Below are 27,731 nucleotides of genomic sequence, written 5' to 3' on the forward strand. Positions count from 1 at the left end.
CTCTAATCGTGTCATGAGGCTCTTGCGGTAGCTAAGCTGGTTAGCTGTGGATAACAGCAACCAACAGCTGGGCTCATTGTATTGCACAACAGCAAGTTCACTGCATATCTCAATAGGTGCCCTCCATCCATGTGCTCCTGCGAGTTCATTCTTCAATTCAACTGTAGATTCTAAGTGTCCTCCACCAATTCTGTCCTACACTGTTAAACATATAAGAACCTTAAGGAACTTTGGGGGTTTCTTCAGTTTGAAACTGTGGAGAAACTTTAAAGAACCTTTTTCTTCTAAAACCTTTTCTTGAAGGTTCCTTGAAGTACCTTAAGAGGTTCCACCACAGTTTCAAATCAAATAACCTTCAAAAGTTCCTCAAGGATCTCATACTTTACGTCATTTTGGAGGTTCTTTAGTTTAAAACTGTGGAGGAACCTCTTAATGTGCTTTAAGGAACCTTCAAGGAACTCTTTTCTTCTAAAAACCTTTTCTACAAGGTTCCTCAAGGCACCATAAGAGGCTCCTGCACTGTTTCAAATTGAATAACCTCCAAAAGCTTCTCAAGGATCTCATCCTTTTAAGAGTTTTGGAGGTTCTTCAGTTTGAAACTGTAGCAGAACTACTTAATGCACTTTAAGGAACCTTCAAGGAACCCTTTTCTTCTAAAATCTTTTCTTGAAGGTTCCTCAAAGTACCTTAAGAGGTTCCACCACAGTTTTAAATCGAATAACCTTTAAAAGTTCTTCAAGGATCTCATCCTTTTTTAAGAGTTTTGGAGGTTCTTCAGTTTAAAATGGTGGAGGAACCTCTTAATGCGCTTTAAGGAACCTTCAAGGAACCTTTTTCTTCTAAAAACCTTTTCTTAAAGGTTCCTCGAAGTACCTTAAGAGGTTCCTCCCCTGTTTCAAATCGAATAACCTCCAAAAGTTCCTCAAGGATCTTCTACTTTTAACAGTGAAGCCTTTCCCACATCTAGCCTTCAGAGAAGCCGGAGAAGTCAGGTGACATCCCTCTTGTGGCGATGTTCTCCTCCACACCAGGAAACACTAATGGATTTCTTAGAGATGATCTGCATGATTTATACACAACACGTTTCCTGAGCGGCTCTTAAATGCCTCTAAATGTCATAAACGTTGCAGGAATGAGAAACACTGTGCTGGGTATGTCTTCAATTCTCCCTTATAAATCTTACCAATCAGTAAATACTACCGTTCAAAAGTTTGGAATAATTTATTCTATTAATTTATCTATTTATCAGTTTTTGTGGAGTCTGGCCTCTTTCCATTGCTCCCATTATACCAAACAATGACCCACAAACACTAGAGGGCGCTCCAAATGAGTCCTTAATAAATCATTTAAAAAAAACGTTTAATAATCTTTTATTTTATACAAAATCCGACGGTGCCCCTGTGGTTGCTTAGTGGGACTGGGTATCAACCCCACAACCTCACCAACCCAGTGCTCTATCGAGAGCCAACTCCACAGCTGAAATTAAGTGAGATATGGTTGAGTTAGTCATTTTGGTCAAGGCTTCAAAAAAAGGCTAAAATTCAATGATCACCATTTAAAATTATGAGACATTCTGAATATGATTAGCACCTAATAGAAGCAGAGCATTTTCAGTCATTTTAAAAACCCTACAAAAGTAATTCATAGGTATAAAGAACTTTAAAGATCCCATATCTTGGAAAAGCTCACCTTTCTCACTTCTTTGAAAGATGAATAGCTGTAGTATGTAATGTAGGATAGGCAATATGATAATATTTTATTGTATTAAAAAAGCATTAAACACTGATCAGCTACAGGTTTCCTTACAAACATAAATTAAAACATAAAATAGTTCTGGGAGAGTATTCGAATAACAGTTTTTAAGAATCTGTCGCTACTGATGCCTTTAGTCTGTGTCCACGTGTATCTTCATAAATATTGCGTAATGTAAAAATGTATTTAACCCCTTAATGCAGCAAAGTTTCTTAAAGAGGGCAGTGGTGGCTAGCAGTTAGGGCTCCGGGCTATTGATGACAGGGTTGTGGGTTCAATACCCGGGCTCGGCAAGCTGCCACTGTTAAGGCCTTGAGCAAGGCCCTTAACCCTCTCTGCTACCCGGTTGCTGGAGTTGGCTGCCCACTGCTCTGGGTGTGTGTGTGTGTGTGTGTGTGTGCGTATGTGTTTCCTGGTTATACGTGTTTGTGTCGGTTTGCGGTTGGTCAGTTTGGTCTAGTTCATGTTTCTTTGTATCCTGTCGTGCCTTGTTTCACTTTCAAACTTTTATGACCAAAGAATAGAACAGCCCCATCAGTTTGTACAGGAGTCCCTGTCTTAGTGTGTAATAAGCGGTTAAATTTCGTGGGGGTTAAATATTACGATACAGTATTTTTACCATATCACCCACCCCTAGTACATTTTCGGATGAATAATTCCAGCTGCCGAATTTCCGGTGCATTCCTAGCAGCCACATTCTTCACAATCTCTGAACGGGACACTGCCTGACTGCCCTGCGTTCTTGAATGGGCCCGGTCTTCAGAGGGGCCACAGCATTTCACCAGACCCTCTTCCACATCTCTGTCATTTTATGAACCCAATGAACAGGGGAAGCGTCCTTTATGGGATTTAGAGAGAGACAGAAAGACGGAGGGAACAATAAGGCAGTTTTACTACGAGCGTCGCCGCTTTACTGTCCGTTTTAAAAGCGATGACCCGGCTCCTGTTTGCCGTGCGGGCAGTGTTTTCTGTTTCCCACCTCTCATCCTTCACTTCACTGTGTGATGCGCATTATTATTCAAACCCATGGATCAAAAGGAGGCAAATGAAAGTGCTTAGACATGAAAAGTGGCATTTTCCGTCGCACTATTCCGTCTTGTTTATGCTGATACGACTGAAGAGGAAAGGGGCCAATGAAGACAGAGGAAGAAGAAAAAACGGGGGACTAGCAATCGGTACAGTCCCTTTGTTTGATCCTCAAGGGGAGGGGAGGAGGGGAGGTGGGTGGTTGGGGAGGTAAGACAGGCGCTGCTTCCAGCCCTCACACACATTCACATGCAGTGTGTGTCGAAGGTTTTACCCCCCCCCCCATCCCCCGCCCCCCACCCTCTTTTTTCCAGGGTAAACTGTGATATTAAAAAAGGAAGCGAGACTCCCTCCCACATCTGGGATTAAAACGATTATATACTATTTTCAGAGAGCGTTCGTGGCGCTGAAAGCACATCCAGCACAAACGCTCCTCAACAAACACTACAGCAGTTGCAGTTAAATAACACCACTGATTTGCATCCGCCCATGCGCCAGTGTGGTGTGCTCTCTCTCAGGATCGCTGCCTGCGCTCCAGAACATGGCAGATTTGTAATTTGTGTTTGCAGACGTACAGTATTACTGGGCCACTTGAGCTTCTCCTGAAGAATAAAAGTCAATATAATATTAATGCGACACAACCTTGGCACCTGAAACCAGGGGGGAGGCACAATCCCCAAGACTGGATTAGTCGAACACTGCCGGCGTGAGAGAGAATGGAACACTCAGGATTTGGCTGTGTGGGCTGGTGTTCGGTAAATGTATCAGTAATAAAATCTAAACAGGCGTTTGAGAAAAATCTTTCATCTGAAGCATTTCAGAATCTCAAGCCAGCTCAGGAATTTCACTCGTTTAGAAAGGAAAGGGAAAAGTTCACCCAGTATCACGTTTACTGGGTGACTTCTAGTTGCACCCTGTGATGGACTGGGGCTGAGTCCGTAGGGGGGCTATTGATGACAGGTTCAATACCCGGGCGCGACAAGCTGCCACTGTTGGGCCCTTGAGCAAGGCCCTTCACCCTCCCTGCTCCCTCCAGGCTCCACAGCAATGGCTTGCCATTCACTGCTCACTGCGATCACTAGAGTGTATGTGTGTGTCCACTGCACGCATGGGGTCTTGGAATTCCTGCCTTGCTTTGCCCAAGAATTCAGAGTAGGCCAAGGATCCAGCCCGTCCCCCTGAGAGCAGATCAGAAGACGTACAGATGGATGGATGGACTAGTCACCGCAGAATTGTTCTCTCATCCCAGCTCGGAAATGCTGCAGCACTCCTGGATCAGACAGGGTTAATCACCCTGCTCAAGGCCCAACAGTAGCAGCTTAGTGGATGCGGGTGTCAAACCTACAACCATATAAGATATACAACAACCCAGAACCTTAAAACTGGTAAATATAAACCTTCAGAAGGTCCTTTACACATATACACTATATGGACAAAAGTATTGGGACACCTGCTCTTCTAGTAGAGAGTACAACATTAGGGCTAGAAGGTAGCTGCCCAGAAGCCCATGAGCTCAGGTTGGAGACCACTGCTGCATTGTCTTGGTGCTAGACACTTCTGTAAACCTGTGAGCTGTGAGCTGTTGTGGTGGGATGCATGGCCTGCTCATCACAATGGATAGATCTTGTAAAATACATGGCTTAGGCCAAAGATTTCTCAGACTAACAGACAATGTTGAGAATCTCAAGATTTGACCAAGCAGATTTGCAACCTTTTTGTGTGCAATCACTTTCTACAATGTTACTTTGAGAGGCATTAAGCTCTGAACATCTGGAAGACGTCTCTTTTTCCACTGCTGGGAACAGTTCTGGTCTCTGGAACGAAGCATTAGGACAAAGCAGTTAGCAGCAAACCACTCGGAAAGGCTCTGAAAGACTCTGAAAGACTCTGAAGGGCAGCCTAATTGTGGACACGTTTTGAATCATGAGTGGAATTCTTCTTAAAGACATTTCTGGGGAACCTAGCTCCACAGGCCTGCCAGCTTTGACTGACGTCTCAATTGACCTCGACTTTGTCACATTTCCCAGTCATATTAGCGTCTTCAACTAATTGGCATCATTTGCAAGGTTGCTTGAGCTGGTTAATTACTTTTACCATTGTTGCTAATTATCATGCTAAGTGAGTAAAAAAAAAAAGTCCAATTCATTCCTAGTGGAGCAGAAAAGCTGAGCAGGGACCAAGGCTGCATTATCAGAGCTGTGACATGGAGGCAATAAACGTGCACTGAAATTACACTGACCGTTAAAAAAAAGAAAAGCCTTCAGCCTCATGTTCTACAAGTCGGTAAGTGAAGCTCAAGCCCAAGCATGCACCAATCCATAAGGAAATCGAAGCACACTTCATCCCTGTATGTATATGTATCAGGAAACATCACTGCGAACAGGCATTGTGATTTAAATAAAGAGGCTACACAGCAGCCAAAAAAAGAACGTGTGAAAAACATGGAAAAAAAAGTGTGAATGCATATCTCTGATTTTCATCGACTGTGCCAGAGCACTGATAAACGGGGCTTGTAGTGGTTCCATTAAATCAAGTGGCCAGTCCGTGACTGGCGGCCAGGAGTGAGTGAGAGAGTCCTGATGTAGCGTGGAAATAAAAGAATTTCTCACTCCCTCTAGCACTCTCACCAAGCGCATCCACATCTCCTGTGACAACCGTGACAACACACCATGACGATCACAGAAATTGCCTATTATAGATGACAGTTCCGCTAAAGCTAGCGCATGCAACATCAACCCCCCCCCCAACACCCCCAACCCCCCCACCCTGATTTTTTTTTTTATAATGTATTGTGCAGGTATTGGTGGCACGCTCTGGAAGACTGTGAGCTGGAGACACACACACACACACACACACTGATCTATCACTTTGTCTCGGAATGAGACAAAAATGGGATAGTGTGCTATAAAAGATTTTTTCGCCCTGTGTCGAAACTTCACAATACAGACTACAGCTCATCAGACTATAGCAGCACTGGTCAACATGTTAGTTTAGGAGGGTCGCCTAGGCAACGGGCAACAGTGATCAGATCAGTAACGTTCGGATATGACCTGATCTGGCATGAAAAGCCAGGACCGGTTCTTAACGGCTGGTTAAGTTCGATGACCAGCATGAATAACCTGTCCAAGCTAGTCATCTAGCATGACCAAACCAGTATCCGCCAGTATGATGCCAGCTTGACCAAACTATTCACCCTGTAGGACCAACTTGACAATCAACTTGGTCAAGCGCCTCCGTCCTGCTGACCCGGCCCATGTAAGTAGATTCCATGGGGTGGTTTTGCTACACCTTAATTACCTAAAACTGAACCGTGAACGCCCTGACCTTGCTTAAAAAGAGTCATTTGAATATTTTATTAATATTATAAGCCTCATTTTTAAGATATGGTATGAATTTGTGTCATTGTGAGCTAGACGATAAGGGGGGTAATTCCAATATGCCATACAACATCTAAAAAATGCACTCGTGATTCAATAATGTGCTATGGCTACAGTCTGGCCTACACTACTTCACCTGTATATGGAATATTAGTATTTGTATACAGTACAAGGTCGGCAATACAGCAATACTGTATTCAGCTCTACTGTTAACAAACATGCAGCTAGAATGTTCCATAGCCAATTTCCCATAACAGGCTCAACATCAGCCTACGTCCATTCATTTACTTTTCCATCGCTCCAATCTGTCAGCTTGTTCCTCCGGAACGCAAAAGGCATCATCCTGAAGGTCATGCTACTTTTGGACTAAATGGACTTTTTAAGTCTTGTAGGCCCAGCTCCCTTATTCCCAAAGTTCTGTTTAGGTTTGCTGGCTTTTTGGAAATGAACACTGCTGGAGCTCCAGCGGCTCTACGCTCAGATACACATGAGTTACTGATGCATCTAGCATTTTGTAGTATCCATACCCAGGCGAATTCATGCTGTTTATGCTGATGCAACACGCTACTAGATACAAACTTGAGTTAGCTTACATTACAAGGAGGTTCTTTAAACTTTTAAAAGGTCTACGAAAAATGGTTCCTTAGCTTCATTCCCTGTTTTACATCCAATTTTAGGATTCAGTAATTACACAGAAATGGATGTTGTTTGGAACTATAAGGAGTATAATTCTGCTGCAGTAGCCCGCAGAAGTCAAGTGGAGTTTAAGAGGTTAAACGGACAGCTGTTAATGGTTCTTGTTGGTTTAGAGAAGAGAGGTGTATAGATACTTGAGAATGTGGCTAACAGTTTAGGGCAGTGGTTCTTAATCCTAGACCTGGAGTATTTAACAAGCCCTTCCTAGGTTCAAGGTGGTGTGGTAGAGCAGGAAACACAGCCGGAGGGTCCTCAAGGGCCGGGGTTTGGAACGTCGGGTTTAAGATGCCAATAGCTGAATACTTAAAATTGTACTTGGCTGAAAAATGTGATGGTTTTGCTCATATTAGTGAAAATAGAATGTAAAGAATATATACAACACTTTGCTACTCCCAAATACCAATGCCTTAATATACAGTACAAAGAGTTCTTTGAGTGATGCCTTAGAAGAACCATTTTTGAACCAATAATGGTCCTCATATGGCATCACTAACAAAAACCCTTTGTAGCACTTTATTTCTAAGAGTCCATGTTGGCAATGACGCACTGTTAAGGCAGTGTTAACGCAGGTGGGACTAGGCTAACAGCCATAGCTGTATTATCTAGATGTTAGCTACTCTAGCTTTTATTGAGTTCATAAATACTGAACATACATTTCTCTGACAAACTAACATGTCAGCACATGACAAAGCCGGTTGACCAGCATAACCAGCATGACCAAGTTGGTTGACCAGCATAACCAGCATGACCAACAGAACCAAGGTGCTCAACCAGTATGGCCAGAATCAAATGCAACATATACTACACTGGTCAAGAGATGGTTAACCAGCCTGCTTACCAGTATAGGGTAAGCATGTTTTTTACTTTTTACTACGAGTTTGATGGTGTAGCTGCTGTACAAGCATCACCAACCTGAAGCTTGGCCATACTGGTTGCCTAGCATGACAAAGCTGGTTGATCAGCATAACCAACAGGACCAAGCTGGTTGACCAGCATAACCATCAGGACCAAAGTGGTTGACCAGCATGACCAGAATCAAATGTAACATTCCCTATGCTGGTCAAGAGGTGGTTAACCTGCTAGCTTACCAGCATAGGGTATGTTTTCATGTGGATGACCAGCTTTTTAACCATCTTGACCATCAAAGACCACCAGCTTAAACCAGTTTGCAGCAAAAGCTAGTCTTGTTGTGTTGGCACATCGTCCACTGAGGGGAAAACACCTCATGTAGAATCACCCAGCGCTGCACTTTGTTAGTTATGTCATCTTATTAGCTCATCTGAAGAGGCAGCCTCAATTAACTCACTGATTATCTCAAATCTGACGTGTAAACATGCTGATTTCCCTCAACGATTGTTGAATAATCAAACACATTGTCAGATATTGGCTACTGAATGTTGTTTTGGCATCGTAACATCAGTACCAACAACTACAAGTAATCCCATAGCCTCACTTTAGTCCCACATTAACTCTAACGCTTTCATGAATATCAATATAAGACAGTAGTCCCAATATAAGACATAAGAGTCCCCAAATCACTGGCACCTTTACATTTAGGAGCATAGTTACTAAACTGGTGCACAGACTGAAAGTGTACACTTACTATGTAGGCTAGCTGGAAGTGGAAAATACACCCCAGCTGCTGTGGAAGAGCGGGGCTTCACATCTATCACACTGTGTGGCCTTGTTTTTCACTAGTGCTGTCTGCTAGCATGTTTGTTCATCTCTCATCAAATCTCCCATGGGCGAGCTCTCCCCTCTCCCTTAGTCACTTACCCAGGCAACGAACACAAAAATAAAACAAACGTGCTAGTGCAGATCTTGAATCTTAACCGCAAGATTAACTTTGCAAAAGGGGTAGACAAAATGCTGGTAAAAAAAAAAAATCCTGACAAACTCATTCTCAGCATCTGTCAGCGAGGCGTAACTCCTCAGAAGGTGGCGTTAAGGAATCTGCATATCATCACCCCTATCATTATCAAAGCACGCACAGATTACGCCATTTTAAATCAAGTTTAATGGTGTTGTGGCAGCAGAGATCGGCCCGTTTTACAGTCGTTAAATTGATTTAGTGTGCTTTCTTTGAAACGGCCAATAATGACCCCTCGTCTCTGCGTGACACACACCTCCATCTCCATTTCACACGCATTTAAAAGAGGGAGAGGACGGCCTTGACACCCTTTGCAGAGGCCGTTTTCCAAGAGTCCCCCGTTCGCTCATAATGAGGGTCAGCTGCAAGGCACCCTTCAGACGGATCAGCAAGGAAACAGTGAAGCATCATTAAGGGACACTGCATGTGTTGGTGAAGGCGTTCGTATCGGCTACACCAGAAGTAAGGACTACTCATACTTTCTGTGCAAAGCTGACACACTTAGCCTCCACTAGCTCTAGCACAAGTGTTTTGATTGGAAGGCAAACCCCCCGTAACAACACTTCCAACATCACTACATGTAGATGGAATGAACTGATTGGTGATACATGAAGCCAAAAAAAACAAACAAATATAATAATAATGTCTGGATCTGCAGATTGTGGCTTGAAGTTTGGGCATGTCTGGTGTGATTTAGGGGTGGGCGATATGTTAAAAACATTATATCTCAATATTTAAAGACAATTTTGAGATATGTGATATTTATCGTGGTGTTTTGACATGTAGTCAAACTGCATCAGTAGCGACAGATTCTTCCTCATATGGGGACATCACATTTCTACTTATCTGCACCATGATACTTAATTTTGTAAAATGTTGACCCTTTGGCCCATATAGGACATTGTGTTTTTGCAAAAACGACTAAGTTTAGTTTTTATACTTGTTAGGTCCTACTAATCCCAAAGTCCAGGTCTCAGGAGGTTAAACACTGCTGTTCAGATACTCCCCTGCACTAAGTACAATTATTTATATTCAAAATCTGATTCACTTCATCTAAATAAACAGCACTAATTACATTTTCTGTGATGAAATGTGTAGTTGGTCACTGCCGATCTTCACGATACACTTGCTTGAATCACAATTTTGATAAAATGTTGGCATACTGGCCATCCTTACTATGAATAACTAAGTCAGTAGAAGATCCAAGATCTCCAAAAGTATTATTAAAAAAAAAAAAAAAAAGACAGGAAAAGCATGCAAAGGTTTGTGGACACAAGAGATTTGAGCTCCTCGGATAACTTTTACCAAGGTCTCATACCTTAGTGCTATAGTTTGTTCACATTCAGGTGGCCAAGTAAGTAAGACTTAGTAAGTATGACTAAGTAAAGCTTCGGAACGAGTCATAACTGTGACTTAGTAAGGCTTCAGAACGAGATAATTATCTGCTGACCACCACTTAGTATGGCGTTTGAACAAGATCTCATCATACTACATTATGACCACGACTTAATTATATCGTTTCCACGCCCCGATTACTAAGACATGGCCTAAAAGAAGATAGCAAAGCTGTTTCTTCAGTTCTTTGTAATTTCATTGGGAAATGGCAGTTAACAAGAACAGTGGAGGTCAAGTTAAAGTCTGGGAAATCAAGACAACCTTCAGAGAGAACTGTATGTTGGAGGCCAGAAGATAAAAACCCTCGTTTGACCACGAAAAACTTTCAGGACGACTGAGCAGACTCTGGACTGGTAGAGCACTATTCTACTGTGCAGTGACACCTGCACAAACATGTGTACTAGGGCTTCATCATTGCAATGAGCATCACCATCGCAAGGAGGTTTAATGTCAGGTGCACTGTGCTCATTTTCAGTATATATATATATATATATATATATATATATATAGACATATATAGCCACACTATATCCAGCAACCGGACTAAGTACTCCAACCAGGTTATACTCTCATGGCTGTGCCCCTAGGCAAAGCACCTACCAGTCTGTGCTGGGGGCATAGTTAGGCAGCAACATGGCACATTTCCTTGGATGTGAATGAATGAAACATGACTAACATAACATAACTTGAAGTCTACTGGGACAGAACCATGACAGCTGAGCCCATTCGTGTGGTACCAGAGAATGTTCTGGCTGATGGCTTGTCAACTTGCCAACTTAGGTAACACTGAACCTGGCATTCTGTCAAAATGCAGTCAAACCGAAGCCATAATTAACAAAATGCTGCATTATTTGAGAGCATATGCAGCAGTTCTTTTGTGAAAATGAGCGAGTGAGTGTCTTGAGGACAAGAATGGGCCAATTTTCAGATTCTTTTAGATTACTGGAAAGAAAACGGCCAGCATACACATTTAGGTCTTTACCTCCACTCCAGTAGCAATTACATACACCAAATAGTCCATGTTTTATCATTATCGGTAATCTGAAGGGTTTTACAAAGGGGTTTGTCCATATATCATTTATTGCCTGAGTTACATAACATTTGGCAGGGGGCTCTAGGTGGTCCAGTAGAAGTCACTTTATGGTGATCCATATTAGTTAAAAAGACCCTGTTCACCTGTAGTGTCCTGCCTGAAGTAACCAGCACCCATTCTGTCCACGTTTAGGTAAGTAGACGACTAGGACGCTGTACCCACCCAGTAGAAACTGCATGACGTCTTGCCAACATTGATAAATGATGAAAGTGTAGAAAAAGACGTCTTTCCATTCTACATTTGGTTGCAGAAAGTGAAAGTTGAGAAGATGTTGTATTCAGCAACTTCAACCCAACCCTAAACTTACTGTGCCGTCCCTCAATCGACCACCCCCACTACACCCCACCCTGCAGCAGCAGAGATTATGTTCAGAAAGACTGGTTTGGGTTTGTACACGACGTTTTCAGCAAATTATATTCATGGCTATATTAGGGCCAGCTGTGGTCCGAAAAGACGTCCCCTTTGGGCTAATTTGGCCAACCAGATTCAGCCAACCTAGTGCTGGGTGGGTATTTACATTTACATTTAAGGCATTTAGCAGACACTCACTTACAAAAGTGCTTTGCTATTTACTCAAGAAAAACCTCAGCTAGTTTAAATAGACTAATAATTCAAAGATCCTCTGAGTTTAGACTCTACTAAACACAAGTCAGTAAGGAGACCATAGTACTCTGCTATTCGCCCAAGTACTCTCTGAAGAGGAGGGTCTTCAGTCTGGGTTTGAGGACAGCGAGTGTTGGACTCTGCTGTTCGGACACTCAGGGGAAGCTCGTTCCACCACTTCGGTGCAGGACAGAAAAAAGTCTGGACGCTCGTCTTCCGTGGATTTTGAGGGATGGCGGGTCGAGCCGAGCCGTACTTGAAGCTGGAAGGGCTCTTGGTGCAGATCGGCTTTTCACCATTGCCATCAAGTACGGAGGGGCTGGCTGGTCTGTTCTTGGCTTTGTAGGCCAGAGTCAGGGGTTTGAATCTGATGTGGGTTACAGTAGCTACAGGAAGCTAGTAAAGCGAGAACACAGCAGTGGAGTTGAACATGGCTGAATTTAGGAACAGGGAAGACGACCCAATAAGCTGCAGGGGCCTGATGGTGTGCAGAGGGAGACCAGCCAGAAGAGAGCTGCAGTAGTCAAGTCTGGAAGTGACGAGAGACTGAACAAGCACCTGGGCGACTCTCTAGTCAGGAAGGGGCGAATTGCCTTCTCATATGCAAAAAGGGGACTTCACATGTGAGCGTGAGTCCATCAAAATTCAGAGAAGACAGGGAATCTATTGACAGGAAAGTGAGGCACTTATCTTTTCAGGCGTCTGAGCCATAGACTTCCAGCAAACAGAAAACTGCATTTACTCAGTTCAATTGGCGACACAGTAAATGCAAAGCGGCTTCTTTATCCAGGCCCGCAGTCGGTTTATTTCTGTTTCTATGTGCCTGCCCATCTGTTGTTGAAACTATGTGTCACGTTAGTTTCTAAAGCACACCGTCATTTGTCACTGCGAGCGGCGGCTTCTTTTTTTTTTGCGTCCGTTCCGCGTGCACTGTATCACTAGCTGAAGCTAAACCAGTCAGTCAGCCATGAAATGCTTTGGTTAACTGGTGTGTGCAAAACAGCCCAGGGCTTATTTGCTGTAATACAGTGGAGGGTAGGTCAGCCTCGCCTGACAGCGCTGATAAAAAGCTGACGGGCAGGTGGAGCCAGGCGCTGAAACACGTGGGGAGAGGAAGAGGAAAGTTTTGGCCGGATATTCCTCATGGCACAGTTCGCATCGCAAGATTTTGCCAAGGAGAGGCACTGTTTGCGCTAGCGTGGGCAGTCAAACAAGCCCAGTTCCAGGATCCGACTCCTCCGCTACAGTTCTCTCTCCCCTCCCTGCGAGATATAGCCTGTAATTTCACATCGCAACAGTGGTCATACTTGACCATCCTAACGAGAAAACACAGACTCGTCAGAACATAGTGGCCGCATCGGGTCAGAACAGCCATCCTCGGGGTGTCTCTCACCCACTTACATTAACATAAAAAGGCAACATGCTCCCAGAGCTGGGAAAAAAGCATTCCTGTCACAGTTCCTAAAGCTCGGGCCATGAGTCATCACTAGATAGTTTCTGCTTGTGCTGTTATTGGGCTAAAAAGCTCCTAATCTTCCTAAGACAGTTTAAGATATTGCTCCAGGTCTGAGATATAATCTAGCAGATAGAAAGGAACACCCACCATCTCTCTGTGATCAACTTCTACAAAAGCATGCACTGGTCAAGCGCTGAAATTCAATTAAAGAGCTGAAGCAGGACTCTAATTCGATCAGAACAATGGCACAAACTTCCTCAACTATGAGGAAGACGTAAGGACCTCAGGATCTATGAGGGGCGAGGGGGAAAATGCTTAATATCCTGAATGAATTCTAAGGAAACTATTCCACCAAAACGTCCTATTTGGGAGGAAATCAGTGTAATGTCCTGAAGGGGATGTGCATTAAGTTAATTAGCCTGTGTCCTCTTCAAGTTTGTTTTTCTGCTTTATCTTCTCTCTGGATTTTGTAAACAGAATGTTCCACAAATCCCCGGCATCACATAGATTGCCCAAGACAAAAAAACTACGGATGCACCCGTCAGGATGTTCTGAGGCTGAGTCCAGAGCAGATTTCTCTAAACTAAATTGGTGGATTTTTCTAAAAGCACATAAACACAGCTGTGTATTTGCATTGCTGAATATTAGGGCTGCAACAAATGGCTATTGTGATAGTTAAATATTCCATTGATTATTGAAATGATTAATCGATTATTCGGATCATGAATCTCTTAATGACCAAATATCTTTCATATCTTTCAGCTTTTAAATTTGGCTTGAGGCAGTGGAGGCTCAGCGGTTGATGATGAAAGAAACAATGAAAGAACAGGTGTCTCAATACTTTTGTCCATATAGTGAATATGCAATCGATCTATCTGTCTGTCCGTCTATCTATCTATCTATCTATCTATCTATCTATCTATCTATCTATCTGTCTGTCTGTCTGTCCGTCTATCTCTCTATCTGTCTGTCCGTCTATCTCTCTATCTATCTGTCTGTCTGTCAGTCTATCTATCTGTGCCTGCCTGCCTGCCTGCCTGTCTGTCTGTCTGTCTGTCTGTCTGTCTGTCTATCTATCTATATGTCTGTCTGTCTGCCTGCCTGTCTGTCTGTCTGTCTGTCTGTCTGTCTATCTATATGTCTATCTGTCTGTCTGTTTGTCCGTCTATCTGTCTGTCTGTCTGTTTGCCTATCTATCTATCTGTAATTAAAAGATGTCCAATATCTAGTATATATGTAAATATAAGTAATAACAGTATATTCCACATTTCTGTTTTTATCTAAATGTAATAATAATATATCTGTGTGTGTGTATACAGTATACAATTTATGACAAGACAGCGATTTTTGAACTGCAGTATCCCAGTGTCAACAACTCTGATCTTCTGAAGTACAATACATCAAAGCCTAAGCAATCACCTGCCAATACCAATATGATTCCAATATCATCATGCATCCTTATGGAAGGATAAAGATAATAAGCCCTAGAGGCGGCGTTCTGTCGCAGCGCCTGAGCATATTTGAACTTCATCGGCAGGTGGAATATTAAATCAATATCATCTCAGCAATCGGTGTGAAAACTTCTCCCCTCACCCATTTTCCTGCACTTAGGTTTCTACAGATGATCTGAATGGGCAGACAGTTATTGATCAGAGGTTGATTGTCTCGCTTGCCCTCTATCCTGTCTCTCTCTCTCCTCTCTACTGCGTATGACACTCACCCAGAACCTGCTATAAGAACCAAACCCCCCAAGGACCTGAAATAAATCAAGCCCTCGGTGCAGGAGTGTTTGTTAGCAACTGCAGAGGCTAAACAGCAGCCAGGCTGGAACGGCAGGTAAATCAATCGCAGGTAGTGCTGCACACCATCCTTGCAGTGATTTAATCGCAATCCAGTGGTCCTAACAGGAAGGGAAAAACTGTCATACACCCTGTGTACAAACTGTGATTTTGTTGGATGTCCAAGAATAGGCTGTGATCAAACTCCAACTGCCAAAAAAAGGAGCCCCAGAGCGATTGAGCGAGGCATAAATCCAATATAGCTGGGGCCTCAGGCAGCCTCAGGTAATGGCTGCCTGAGACCCCCAGCTGATCTGAAGAGAAAAACAGGACAAGTGGCCTATTATGGACGTGTGGGGATGCTGAAAGAAGCCCTATGCTGACGTCACAGTCTGAGCGCGACTCTTTTATGGCTCTTTAACCTCGTCCAGTGTGGCGAAGTACGGTATAATGAGCTGCTTCACGCCAAGCCAATGGAGCTCATGTAATCCAGCCTAAACTGGGAATGTGTCACGAGTGAAACAAAGGTATCTGATGATGCAATGAAATAACAAAAGGTGGTGGTGGTGGTGGTGGTGGTGGGGCGGCGGCGGTGGTGGTTGGGTATCAAAATTTAATTTACTACAATCTTTAAAGAGATGAAAGAAAAAGATGGATGTGTGCTTTCCAAAGATAAGGCCAAGCAACAACTTTCACACTTTGCTCAAGTTTCCTTTCATATTTTCCCGTCTTTTTTCCCCCTTTTGCTGGTTTAATAAACAGCTCTGATATCATCAACACCGACTCGTCATAAAGGCAACATAATAATGAGACCTGAAAAATCAAGGAACAACAGCAGTAAACAAACTTGAGTGCTAGTTCACATGGGATAGAATAAATCCCTTGTCGAGAATCATTTTCACCACACAGAACTGTTCTCACCATCTCCTCCTGCAGGAATGCTGATGTTTCCCTAAAGGCCTGCATGAAGGCCCACCCTTCAATCCCTCAAGCCAATAAACACCATAATCTACACCATAATCGACACCACTACTGAATTAATTATTGTAACTACTGAATCATTTCTGTTAGAGACTGAATAATTTATTGTAGATGATGAGTCATTTATAGCAGCAACTGAATAGCATGCATAGTAGATACTGAATCCTTAATAGTAAATACTCATTTATATAAAAATAATTTATAGCATGTGACTGAATCTTTTATAGCAGCTAACAAATAATTTCTATTAGACACAAAATCATTTATAGCAGTTAATGATTACAGTTTATTTATAGTAGAATCTGAACCATGTATAGTAGATACTCAATCATTAATTGTAGATGATGAGTCATTTATAGCAGTTACTCAATCTTTTATAGCGGTTACCCAATAATTTATATTAGATACAGTATCATTTATAGCAGTTAATGATCACAGTAAATTTATAGTAGAATCTTAGCAATGTATAGTAGATACTGAATCATTAATTGTAGATGATGAATCATGTATAGCAATAAGTAAATCATGCATAGTTGGTACTGAATCTTTTATAGTAAATTCTTAATTATTTATAGTAGTTACTGAATCTTTTATAGCAGCTACTGAATTATTTATATTAGATACGGAATCATTTATAGCAGTTAATGATCACAGTTGATTTAGAGTAGAATCTGAAGCATGTATGGTAGATACTGAATCGTTTTAAATGTTACAGAATCATTTATATTAGATACTGAATCATTTATAGTAGATGCTTAATTATTTATAGCAGTTATAGTTATTGAAACTTTTACAGCAGTTACTGAATAATTTATATTAGATACTGAATCAGTTGTAGTACATGATGAGTCATTTACAGCAGTAACTGAATCATGCATAGTAGATACTGAATCCTTTATAGTAAAAACTCAATAATTTAGAACAGTTACTGGATCTTTTAAAGCAGCTATCAAATCATTTATATTAGATACTGAATCATTTATAGCATTTATAGCAGTTACTGGTCATGGTTTATTTATAGCAGAATCTTAACCATGTACAGTAGATACTGAATCTTTTATAGCAGTTACTGAATCATTTATATGAGCTACTGAGTCATTTATAGTAGACAATGAGTCATTTATAGCTGTAACTTAATCATGCACAGTAGGGACTGAATCATTTATAACAGTTATAGTTACTGAATCATTTATATTAGATACTGAATCATTATAGCAGTTACTGACTACAGTTTATTTATAGTGCAGTAGATACTATACCTTTATATATATTTACATAAGATTTTGTATAATTTTACATAAGATCTTTTATAGCAGATACTGAATCATTGGTATTATATACTGAATTATTTAAAGTAGCCACTGAATAATTTATAGTAGCAGCTAAACCACTCTTGATTCTGAATCTATTATAACGGTTACTGAATCAAAATTCGAGAGCAGGGACACGCCCACTTTTAATGTACGTTAGCTCAGGGCTAATATATTAGCTTGCAGCTCATTTTTAAAACATTTTGTACATTTTTTTATGGTGTTAATGTAAGGTACATTTTCAGTCACTGCTTATTATAACTGTATGGGTATATGGTACAAAAATGTACCATACTGAAACACCACTGTATCAAATCTAATTATGAATTCTATTAATAAACATGTCTACATAATTGTATTATATAGCAAAAGAAGAGAACGTAAAGCTTCTAGTCCAGCAGCCGCTCAGCAAACAACCACTTCCACCTGGTTACAAGCGGCAATATTATCACAAGCTCTAAGGTAAACTGAAGGGAAGATGGGCACACAGACAGCACTGCCAACTGCTTCCCCCAGAGACTCAGGCCTGGAGACGCATGCTGCTGCTGCTGCTACTGCGGCTCCAAACTAACCCACCAAAGCAAAAGCCCACCAGACTCGATGATGTGCCATGCTGCTGATAAAATACAGCGTCTAAACCCAGTCCAATTATCACACAGCAAAATCCACATTTATCATCCCCACAATGAACACTGTAAACACTGCTAGGGAAGGGCTGAAACCCTCCAGTCTGCATCTCCACCCTTTTTCTAATGAAAAGCTGGGAATATCCACTGTGTCCTCTGGTGATGCCCTCTAGGAACTCTGTTAAGCTCTGGGGGGTTAAAAAATGACTGTAAACACATGAACATGTCATGACTACTAAACCACAGTGGAATGGCCTGAGTGTTGCTGTTGTTTTGGCAAAGGCTTTCGTGTGACAGCACCAATTAATTAGCCTTCCCACCGGAATCACTTTACAATTGTACCGAACGTGTTGCACCAACACAACAGGAAGAAATAGCACCTGCTTCTCGACACGCCAAGGACCCGACTTAGTTTCACGCCATTGAAGTTGAACCACATTCTTCTTACCTTTCATTCCAAATTTATTGCGTCTGCCATACTTGTTGATTAGCACAAACATCACGATGAGAAACACGCAGCCAAAACCAGCCAATCCCACAGCGATGGACATCTACAACAGAAACAATGAAACAGTGATTAAAAAAGGGGTGGAGTGTGCAAGTAAAGGAAAGGTCATAACAGCATTGTGAAGACATAATCAATATCCAGCATACCGGCATGTCAAGTTTTACCCTATTAAATATAATGTTTTACCAGCAAAATAACCAGTGTGTCCATAGTACAACGGATCACCATTTATAAACATTATTTTATATTATACTGTTATATATTTTGTATAAGATTATTTTGTATTTATACATAATTTTATATATTGCTTTAAAATTCCATGAGAAATGGACCAATAGAAATGGTCTGAAATGGAATCAAATGTTTTACACGGACTTCCATTAAAAGTTAAGACGTTATTAATATGTAATATATACAAGACCAGTAATAACACACCAGGCTGAATGTGTGCTGATCATCACCTTTAAAACATTTAAAAAATGTCTACAACAAAAATAAAATAAATTCCCCCAAGTATTTGAATCAATGTTTTGATGATGATGATCAGCACACTGCGTCCAAACTTTTGACTGGTACTTTATATATTAGGGATGTCTCGATCTAATCTAACAAATCTGGCCCAATCAGGGCATATTTTAATGGACTGGGCATCAGCTAATTTAGGCTTAATCCACTTCCGATCCTTTGTTTTTACCGCTGTGGTCCTGCAGAGTGCTCTCTAGGCACCATTAATGGACAGTACTCCCATCCACTGCAGCAGTGCAGACGTTCTCTGAAGGTTACAGAAAAGATGGGAGTCTGCAGTGTGGAGCTATTTGGCAGAGCAACATGAAGATTTGAAGTAATATCTGTGGTGCTAATGTTTTGACTGCGTTGGAGCTGCTTTTGCTCCAGGTGTTTGTCCATTTCCTGCCTTTCTTGCCAAAATTACATGATGAATGGAACAATAGAAATCCTCTTGGAATAAAATTTTTTGACATTGACTTTCATTGAAAGTTAGGATGTTTTTTCTCCTTTCCGTAAAGTTGCTATTTGCAATGATTAGCACCACAGATATTGCAATGTGGTGCAAAACATTAGCACCACAGATATTACTTAATGTTCATGTTGCTCTGCAAAATAGCTCCACACTGCAGACTCCCAAATTTTCTGTAACCTTCAGAGGTGCAGAGGGTGGGAGTACTGTCCGTTAATGGTGCCTAGAGAGTACTCTGCAGCACCACAGCGGTAAAAACTAAGGATCGGAAGTGGATTGAGCCTAAATTAGCTGATGCCCAGTCCATTAAATAAGCCCTGATTGGGCCAGATCTGTTAGATTAGATCGAGACATCCCTAATATATACAGTACCAGTCAAAAAAGTTGGACACAGTGTGTTGATTTGCTCCATATATATATATATATATATATATATATATATATATATATATATATATATATATATATATATATATATATTCTAGTATATCTTACCCCGAATGAGTCCTCATCCGGTCTGTTAGCATCATTACCAGGCGTAGGGTCTGTTAGAAAGAAGAGATTCCAATTTAGATTTGATCTTTTCTCGATGCCGCATCACCTGACAAGAAATACTGTTTTTAATGTGATGGTACTACAGGAATCTGAATGCACCACATTTTTATGCACTTCTGACTTTGTCCGGGCTGGTCCACTGGTCTCTGCTGGAATGAATAAACCAATCCCCTTTCGCACAAAGTAGCAAAAGTACAATACATTCACCGCCCGGAACCTTGCCTCGCTCTTGACTCGAGAAAAATACAGTGTGTAGTCTGACGACTTGGCACTTGAGATCAAAGAGTAATTTCCAGCCAATTAATTGACCCACAATGGAATAGCCACTGTGGGCTAAAGCGGTATCACTGCAGCTATCACCACAAGCACAGACCACCCTCCTCTGGGCTCAATAACAATTAGACTTAGATCTTCCACTTCTGAAATTCTCTCCGCAGTCCACCAGGGATAAGACAATCGAGGTCTAAGCCGGCCTCCACGGTCACATTCTGACCCAACTATTCGTTCTATTTCGCTCTCCTCCCTCATTATATTTTGTGCTGGACTTAAGTTGAGATGTTCTTACGAAATGCTTCATTCCGACTTTGAGAACTTGTGTGTGAGCCTTCTGTCCATGGACGCTTGGGAAGATTTAAGGCGTAGAACTGTCTTCAGTGTAAGTAGACTAAAAAATGGAGCTGCTCTTATTCCACTCTTGGTGAACCAAGATAATGATCACTCTTTCTCACTGGATCACCTCGCTCACAACTTCTGCGACAGCACATGACTTATTATAACAAACCTTGACGTAGGGGCTGGACCAGCTGAGATAAAAACCTGAGGATGTTTTACACTGTAAAACGTGTAAAAACAGGCCAAATTAAAGTGAATTTCTTAGTAAATGAGCTGCAGCACGTGTTTATTCCCATCTGCAGGATATTTTTAGGCTCCTGACCTTGGAGGGCGGTGGTGTCGATGTGATTTGAACTACAAATCTCCTGACAAGCAGGTAGTTAGACAGTTCTGCCACCCTATAGCAGTGATGGCACATACATTTCTGTAAGAAAATTTGCTCAGAGCTGGGTTTGTATGTAATTTGTATGTGCAATTTCACAGCTCTAGACCGGCCCTACGGTCTAACTGCTGCTCAGCAAGTGTGGGGAGATCATCATTTGTATGTGCAATTTCACAGCTCTAGACCGGCCCTACGGTCTAACTGCTGCTCAGAAAGTGTGGGGAGATTATCATTTGTTCAAAACCCAGCATTGATTGGATGTTAATGCCATTTTACTTGGAAAATAACTTTTATTTTATGAATCTAATGTTTAAAACCTCATAACATATTTTTTTTTTTTATCATAAATGGATTTCAGAAATATCCATGATGTCCTTAAAAGCTCTGATATTTATCATCATAAATCAAAGCATATTTTATTAATCAATTCTTAAGAATATCAAATTTATTTCTGCTTAGTGTCAAAGGAACACTCACCATACTCCAGAATTCCTTTTGTGGCACAAAAAAATGAGGAAAAAAAATGTTTGTTAAAGAAAATAATACTTTTAAGCAAAACCAAAATATAAATCATCATTATATTGTGTAGACTGGATTACAATGAAAACACCGTAAAAAAAATAAGCCCCCTGGACAAAAAAGAAAAATTGTCACCTTGTTTGTTTAAGGTGGCTGTAACTTCAGGGTTCTATAGATGGCGCTGCACAAGAATGATCAGGCTGCTGAGGAGAATTCTGAGGAGAATGTCCTGTAGACTGGGATTTCTGCCACTGCTGGTAGACCTGTACGACCGTATGCTTCCATACACCTGCAGATTCAGCTCCTTCCTTCACACTATGGTCTTTGGCCACGCCCAAATGCAGTCACTCCTTTTAGCCAATAATTAACTGTATCTGCTTTGGTACCCATTTCCCACACATCCAACAAAACACTCACTGCACTGTTCCACCTCTTCTCAAGCAAGAGTCCTGTCACACACCCCACAGGTATTTATAGCCCCATCATTCTTGTGCAGCGCCATCTGCAGGAACCTGAAGTTACTACCATCATATATAAATGTAATGTGGCTATTTTTTTGTTCAGGGAAGTTACATTGCTGTTACATTACTGACAATATTGGACGATAATAGTGGTCCGAACATCTAGTCACTGAGATTAGATTACAAAAAAAAAGCCTCCTACCCTCCTCATCCATAAATGGCGGCGCCTCCAGGAAATGTCCAAAGACAGTTTTGGTGACCATGCCGAGCGGGTTAGTGGCCACCAGTGTGTAGTTTCCATTGTCGTAGTGTGTAGGATTCTCGAAGGTCAGGCAGCCCTCCAGGTAGTCCTGAAAGAGGTCCATTTCGGTGTGGATGTACGGGCTTTGGAGCTCCCGGCCTTTATACAACCAGCGCAGTGTCGGATGCGGAAATCCCCGCACTGTGAACTCGATGCAGGTGTGGTGTCGGCGCTCGGGCTCTTTCAGCTTCAGGATAACTGGAGGAACTGTCAGAAGACAAGAGAGAGACTGAATGGTCAGCTATCTGTCCTGTTCAGGATTATAAGCTGGACAATAAAAGGTGTTTACAGGTGTTTGTCCTGCTCAACGTTTAAATGCAGATGCAGTTGCAGATGCAGTTGATGAGGAAAAACTATAATGCCTGGTATCCGACGTGTGCTTCGGCAGATGCTAGGATAACTTTGCTAACAAACATTGGACACAGATTATCACCAATCGTATCTCCGTACGAAACACATCCAGTAGTGACCGCAGATGCTTCAAATGGTAAACACACAAACACCACAAGTAAACCAAAGAAGTGGATTTAGAGGATTTAAAAAATTGCGTAAAATTTAATTAACTGTATTTATATTAATTGATTAATTGAACTATTTTTAGATTGGTAAACCTGGTTCAACACGGGTCAGTTTGACCTGGGAATATTATTACTGTTTCTTAGAGTTGAACATAACAGGAGGGTTAAACAGCAGCTCGTACACCCCTTCACGCTTTACACCACTGAAATAGCAACCCGCCAAAGTCAGTCAGACCGCGCCTGGCTCTTAAAGGGAACGGCGAGAGACACGCTGATTGGTTTATTACTGAACGTTATACTCCCAAAAAACACACCCATGATTAATTAAGAGACTTAGTACATGACTTTTGGGTGTTTTGAGCCGAGCAGAGTGAAATTTTTCATCGTTACGATAGCGAAGACACACCCAGGCCCTAAATCAAGCTGCTTGATTTTACACGCTATTTGTGGAGCCAAAAGGTCACTAAAATAGGGTCCTCCCCATTCCTGTTCGCAGATACCAGCCACATCATGGTTTCTGTTTCATCCAGTTTGACAAATAAACAAGCCTCATCATTGTAACCTGGTCATTACAATTTCTTACCACATTATTTTTCACTCAGTCCTTCATTTCTGCTCCTTTATTGCATTGCTCTTGTTCTATTAGGGCAAAGCCAATCTTCAGAACTTTTCGAAATCTAAGAAGGCATGCGAACGCCGCAAGATGATTCATTCATTTAATTATGAATCTGGGTGGAAGCTGGAGCAACGTTCATCTCAAATGAATTTTGCATAACCTAATCAGATATCAGATGCAGGAGAGTTTCTATACCTTTTAATGCAGATATGTCAGGATAGCGCTTTAATTTAAAGAGGGCGCACCCAATTTTCTTTCACTTTTTTCACATTTTTTACCCCTCAGATCCGCCTGCCATGTCTTTGTGGGTTTATGGACCAAAAGCATTTGGATTTCCATTTCATACCACCACTTTCCAACCAGGAAATATATCCCCTAAGATTAAACAGGCTGGTTATGTTATGTTGGTTATATTGTGCCTGTTATTAAGACCTGAACTATATGGACAAAAGTATTGGGACACCTGTTTAATGATTGTTTCTTCTGAAATCAATGGGATTAAAAAAGTAGTAACTGACTCTACTGTCCAGGGTAGAAAGCTTTCTGCTAGTTTTTGGAGGAGCATTGCTGTGAGGATTTGATTGCATTCAGCGATGAGAGCGTTAGTAAGGTCAGGATGTTAGATGTTAGACATCTGCTGATATTGAATGTGTTCCAGTTGTGTTTAACCAGCACAATGTGTCCATGGGAAACATGCAGGAACAGAGGGTGCTTAGTTTTTAGGTAGAAGCTCATCATCTCTGGCTTCATCATTAAGCAGACTGGTTCATCCAGGTTTACTTGCTCCTGGACTGGAGCAGTGGCTAGGCAGTTACTTCCAGTCGCACAAGACCAGGCTCTTGTCTCTATTAATGGGGAAAGACCATAATACTCAAAGCTGAAGACCAAATTACCAGTAAATTACAAAACCCTGATTATTTAGCTTGTTTTAGCTACTGCACTTGCGCAGAACTCCACATTGAGGGCTTTCCCCACTACATTGCCAACCCTCCTCCTCCACTCACACTGTAACCAGCAAGCTGATTGTCTCTTTTTGTTGAAGGGCGGGACTTTATCCACAAACAGACGCCATGTCGAGCGTTACGAGAACTCCCATTCATGTTTTAACTAGTGATCGTATTTAACATCTGTGAGCTCCCACAGCGCCCCCATCCTGAGTCTCTTAATGATTTTTTAGCCTTGTACTAGATAGACACATATCATACATGTCATAATTTCAAAATACTGCCCTCACTTCAAGATCGCGTCATTTTAAATACAGCAGTATACCGTAGTACCATTATACCGCCCAGCCCTATTTCATAATATGGGCCCTAGCATAAGAAATGCACTGCTAAATATTTCACGAGCACAGACAAGTACAAACGAGTCGAAGCAACCCCTAAAGGACAAACAGTTTACAGACATGACTGGATATTAAAAAAATAAAAATAAATAAAAAGATGCACAGTCTAGTGAGATACAAAAAACAAAGCTTTTACAAATTTAAAGCCCTTTAAAACTGAGCATGCACCAGTGCACATTCCCAAATTAGGTCTCCTATGAAAAGCGGTTATTAAATATAAGAATAAGAGCAAATCTTGTAATCTGGCTGTCAGGGCCTCTACATTATTGTCCATCCTTCAGACGAAAGCGGTGCGTGAGCTCTCTGCATGAGAGTGCGCATTTGTGTGTCATCCAAATGAGAGTGCGTCATAACTGTCAGCCGCCCTCTCTCCCTCAAGTGATTTGTGCTCGCTCTGACTGATGAGCGCTGATGATAGATACGTCCCTCCCATCGCGCTGGAGCTGCACAGCCCCCGACCAAACAGATGACGTGTGTTTAGGAATCAGCATGCTACAGCACCCTTCTCTTGCCCTGCGCGCCCCGTGACTATTCGAGGCCTGTTATTTACCTCTGTAGCTTCCAAAACAGAGAGAGAGAGAGAGAGAGAGAGAGAGATATGGCTGCTGCTCACTTTTATGCATTTCTACATCAAATCTCATCCCAGAAACTTTCTCTGTTTCAAGAGATAAAAAGGAGCAGACTTTTGGTTTGCTGCAATTAACGGAAAGACACACTCCTTCTACATCCCGTAAGGGGGCAGCTGTGGCCTAAGATTAGAGAAGCAAGTTTGGGACTGGATGGATTCTGCTTCAGTCCCCTGATGCACATTTCTTGCAGTGATCTGGCTTCCAGAAGTGGTTTGGAACTACCATTGAGGGGTTCAGCTCTGCAAGTTTGAGTGATCTGTGCTGCCTGGTGGGTTCAACACTTACGGTTGTCTGGGGCAGCTCTAGCCAGGCAGATATTTCACAAATTGACTTGTAAACAAAGGTGTTGTCTTATAACAGTGCCGAATTTAAGGTCGCTGAGCTTGCCAGTTTGACCCGTTCCAGTGGCAGAGATTGTCTGTGGTGTCTGCGTGGCTATAAGCTTGATTCTATACACCTGTTAGCAAAAAGCGTGGAGGAAACACCTAAACTTATGGTCTTTTGAAACTTACTAGCTTAATTATTCCAGGACCTCAACCCTATCCACCAAATATCATCATGTAATGTATCGTCATAACAATGACACACAATCTTCACATTGCCCAACCCTATCAACCATATATGCTGATTAGCGTGAAGATCACAGTGTAAGAAAGTGCAGGCAACCCCCAGAAATCTCTCGATTCTTCTTCTTCTTCTTCTTCTTCTTCTTCTCCGTCACCTAGCCTCATTCACAATACTACAGGAGCGAATCTGCTCCCATGGGAAAGGTCCTAATTAGGCGAGTCACACTGATACCTTTGGGGATCAAAGCTGTACAGCCTTGCAGCGTGTTACATAATGGCACATTTCAAGCAAACTTATCCACCGCTGTGCACGATCGTTCCTTAATGAGGAAAACAACAGCACCCTGTGCATTTCGCTGTCAAATCCGAACGTGCCAAACACCCCTCTTCAGGCTGGAGCTGTCATCTCTTTTTACCGTCAGCGCCGCTCGTCAGAGTGGCGATTAAACTCTATGGCTTCCTCTACCCACCGGCTTAAATTCATGAGCTATTTAATGAACATAATGTCTCCTGAGCGTCAGGCCATTCCAAGGGCCCGAAACATCTTCAGCAGTGAGAGACACCAACTGCCATTAAACCTGCAGCCAGACCGGCCACTCAATAGGGTATCATCCTGGGCTCGGCCCTCTGGCAGGCAGCCATGCTCCTATACGCACACACACACACACACACCTTTTCCTGTTACAGCTAACCCTCTAAGTTGGAGCATAAGGGAAGGTCTATTCCTGTAATTAATTTCACACTGGTGTCTTTCTTTTCACCTTCTGAGCCTACTGAGTGTTTCCGATTACACTTATATAAGAGCTTCAGGGTGTTTTCTTGTTAATTGGCTTATCAGATCATTTACCACTCTGTTGCATTTTAAATCTGGTGACGTTTTGGACTTTCTGAGGCGAGAGAGAGCTTTCTCTGTGTACAGTGGAGTCGCAAACTTTCCTTCTGTCCCCAGAAGTCCAGAGGTACTGTCTTCACCTCGCTATACTATTCAAATGTAATTATTTAATTAATAAACTTCATTATTATATTATATTTTAGCTACATTTACATGTGTTTTTTCATTCTGTATCCTTTAAAGCAGCACTGACAGATTTTAGAGATGTAGGCTCAGTGTTTTTGGGGCCGATCGGACTGAAGGGGCAGGGCCTGATGCCACATTAACCTTTCCTTAAGGGATGTCCCTATTTGACCAACTGACTCAGGATCGGAGGATGGTCAAGGCATTTTTAATGGATCGGGTATGCATTATTTAAGATAGAATGGAAAGTTTGGGGACTAGGAAAACTTTAGCTTAGCGTTAGCGCAGAGCCTCGCTGTAAATGCTGTGATGCAGCAACCGAAAGCGGTTCCTAGAGAGTTAATTCATCTGTCAGAAGAGGAGGATCTGAACTCTTCATTCATTTAAAAACACCCAGTTCGCTGGTAGCTGTGCAACGACAACAATATTTTTTTTTCCCATTATCTCCATTTGGGAATATGGGAACGTTCCTCCTATCCCATCTTTACTCTGGAATTCTGCCTGGTTAGAAATCAAACTATGGTGGAAATGCTGAAACAGAGACATTTCGGCCAAACGCCGGATAGCTGGATATGATACATAGCCGATCAATTTTTCAATCTAACCATGCCACCAGTAAAACCATCCATATGACCATCTCAAACATATGACAGAGTGGGAGATGACTGTACTCTTCACATATTGACTGGCTTCCTCCCCTGATTTTTTTTTTTACTGTTTATTCCCATTTGCAGGTTAGACCTCCCCCTATCACATGACATCCCC

General features: G+C 41.9%; 1 protein-coding gene across 2 annotated transcripts in view; it reads right to left on the bottom strand.

Moving 5' to 3' along the window:
- The window catches only part of ntrk3b (neurotrophic tyrosine kinase, receptor, type 3b), a 145,478-nt gene that overhangs the window by 43,575 nt on the left and 74,172 nt on the right, over positions 1–27,731 (bottom strand). For both annotated transcript variants that reach the window (XM_072660084.1, XM_072660085.1), the window contains exons 8-11: positions 22,179–22,484; positions 21,474–21,488; positions 19,943–19,992; positions 18,412–18,514 (exon numbers count right to left, since the gene is read on the bottom strand). In XM_072660084.1, the coding sequence (XP_072516185.1) occupies positions 18,412–18,514; positions 19,943–19,992; positions 21,474–21,488; positions 22,179–22,484 (474 nt within the window). The remainder of the gene's footprint in view (positions 1–18,411; positions 18,515–19,942; positions 19,993–21,473; positions 21,489–22,178; positions 22,485–27,731) is intronic.

The sequence above is a fragment of the Salminus brasiliensis genome, chromosome 17, assembly GCF_030463535.1.
Source record: "Salminus brasiliensis chromosome 17, fSalBra1.hap2, whole genome shotgun sequence".
NCBI lineage: Eukaryota > Metazoa > Chordata > Actinopteri > Characiformes > Bryconidae > Salminus > Salminus brasiliensis.